Genomic DNA, 1,951 nt, shown 5'->3' on the forward strand with positions numbered 1-1,951 from the left:
GCTTTAAACTGGAAGAGGGCAGGTTTAGATTAAACATTAGGAAGAAATTTTTCACTTTGAGGGTGGTGAGGCACTGGAACAGGTTGCCCAGAGAGGTTGTTGAGGCCCCATCCCTGGAGGTGTTCAAGGCCAGGCTGGATGGCACTTTGAGTAACTGGGTCTAGTGGGAGGTGTCCCTGCCTATGGCAGGGGGGTGGAACTCGATGATCTTCAAGGTCCCTTCCAACCTAAACCATTCTGTGATTCTGTGGTCTTAAATTAAGTATGGTTATAGCTGCTCTTCCATAGGATCATTACTATGAAATAGTGCTTTAGAAAGATAGAACCACAGGTAGGGAGATGAAGGTACTTCAATCAATTCAGAAGTTTTTGGAATAACATTACCCTTGCTTTTGCTTCACAGCCCGACTCTCAAAAAGGTAAAGAATCAATTGATGTCCATGCAAGCACATCTGAAGGTAAAAAAAAATAATCTTGATTATCAGTATTGATTACTGTGGATTACTAGACTAGCAGGCTCTTTTACTGCTTTCAAGCGTAGCATATTAATCTGCAAAGTGTATAAAAAAACCCCGTGCCTTCCTCTAAAGTGCTGAGGCTCAACTCATAAACATTTTGAGGTCTTCAGATAACACTGTTATGGGTCTTGGTAATGAGACTATGCATGTATATTCAGAAAAATAGTACCACAGTGAAATGTTTTACTTGCACTCGGTCACTTTAATGAAATTTGGGGGGGGGAATATGCGCAGATCTTACAGACTGCATTTGTTCACTTGTGTTTATTTTGTTTTTTTTTCCTAAGACCCTGACGTAACTCCCATTTCCATTCGGACACGAAGTAGTTATTTAAAACATCCCAGGATAGGAAAAAATATCCAGGAATCTGAACCCGAAACTTACCAAGGAAATGAGGAAAATGTTTGTGTGTCAGAAAGCAGGTAAAGGAGCCTGTATTTCATTGATTGGGCAGTCACAAACTGTCTCCCAGTGTGCTAATTGGTATTTATTCTCCTTTTTTCCTACTCTGAGTGCTTGATTTTAGAATTACTGAAAATAAAGCCTGATGTGAGAAAGGAAATTGAGACACTGAAGAGTGATTGCACCAAAATGTCTGGTGTCTTTGAAAGCTCAGTAGATATTGGAAATAACAATAAGAAAACAGTGAGGACTGAGGGTGTGTGTACAAGGGGATGTGTTCTGTTATAGCTGAGTCTGCATTAAGGTAAAACCATCTGTATTCATATAGCATAGTTTCTTGCAATAATATAACTAGACACGTATCCACAAATACTATGCGTGATCTTTGGAGAGAAGTCCCTTCCTGACCTCTTGTTATGGTGGCATATTGCAGTAAAATATAGCATGGTGGTTTAGTTTGGGAGATGGTTACTGCTTGTCACTTTCTAACAAAAGAGTTACAGGGAGCCACCTGTCCTCAAAGTAAAACCCTTTGTTTAGACAAATTCTAATTTAAAACCATCATATCCAACCTTACATTCTTTAAACTGGAAATTTTTTTTTTTTTTTTAAAGAATGTTATCTTGTGTAATGAACTGTCAAGTGGGGATGTGAAGAATTGTTCCACTTGTGTTCTATAACAGTTCATACAAGACAGGGCCTGAAGTACTAATTTGTACTGGCTTCCATCCAGAAAACAGAGCTGTGCCTATTTATTTTAAATAAATAGTTCTTTCCTCCCCCTTCCTGTGTGTACGCTCATAGACACGTGGGGCTTCTCTCTATCTGTGTCTCATTCTCTTAAACAAATAAACAAACCCAAAATATCCCCCACAAACAAGAAAAACCACAAGCCCTCTTTTTGGGAACTGAAGATGACGTGACTATTTTATAGGAAATCCCTCAAACTTGTTCTATTAGCTTTCTTTAAATAGATAAAATTAGTTTTTGTGGTTGTAGAATGGTTTGTGTTTTGTTGCGGTTCCCCCCC

At 38.9% G+C, this 1,951-nt stretch overlaps 1 protein-coding gene across 1 annotated transcript in view; it reads left to right on the forward strand.

Annotated features, from left to right (window-relative positions):
* LOC104282640 (soluble lamin-associated protein of 75 kDa-like) overlaps positions 1–1,951 on the forward strand; it is a gene marked incomplete at both ends in the record, with an annotated part of 18,679 nt that overhangs the window by 11,352 nt on the left and 5,376 nt on the right. Inside the window, 2 exons of the mRNA XM_009880754.1 lie at positions 404–458; positions 806–941. Coding sequence (XP_009879056.1) covers positions 404–458; positions 806–941 — 191 coding nt within the window. The remainder of the gene's footprint in view (positions 1–403; positions 459–805; positions 942–1,951) is intronic.

Source organism: Charadrius vociferus, unplaced genomic scaffold (assembly GCF_000708025.1).
Source record: "Charadrius vociferus isolate BGI_N301 unplaced genomic scaffold, ASM70802v2 scaffold1853, whole genome shotgun sequence".
Taxonomy (NCBI): domain Eukaryota; kingdom Metazoa; phylum Chordata; class Aves; order Charadriiformes; family Charadriidae; genus Charadrius; species Charadrius vociferus.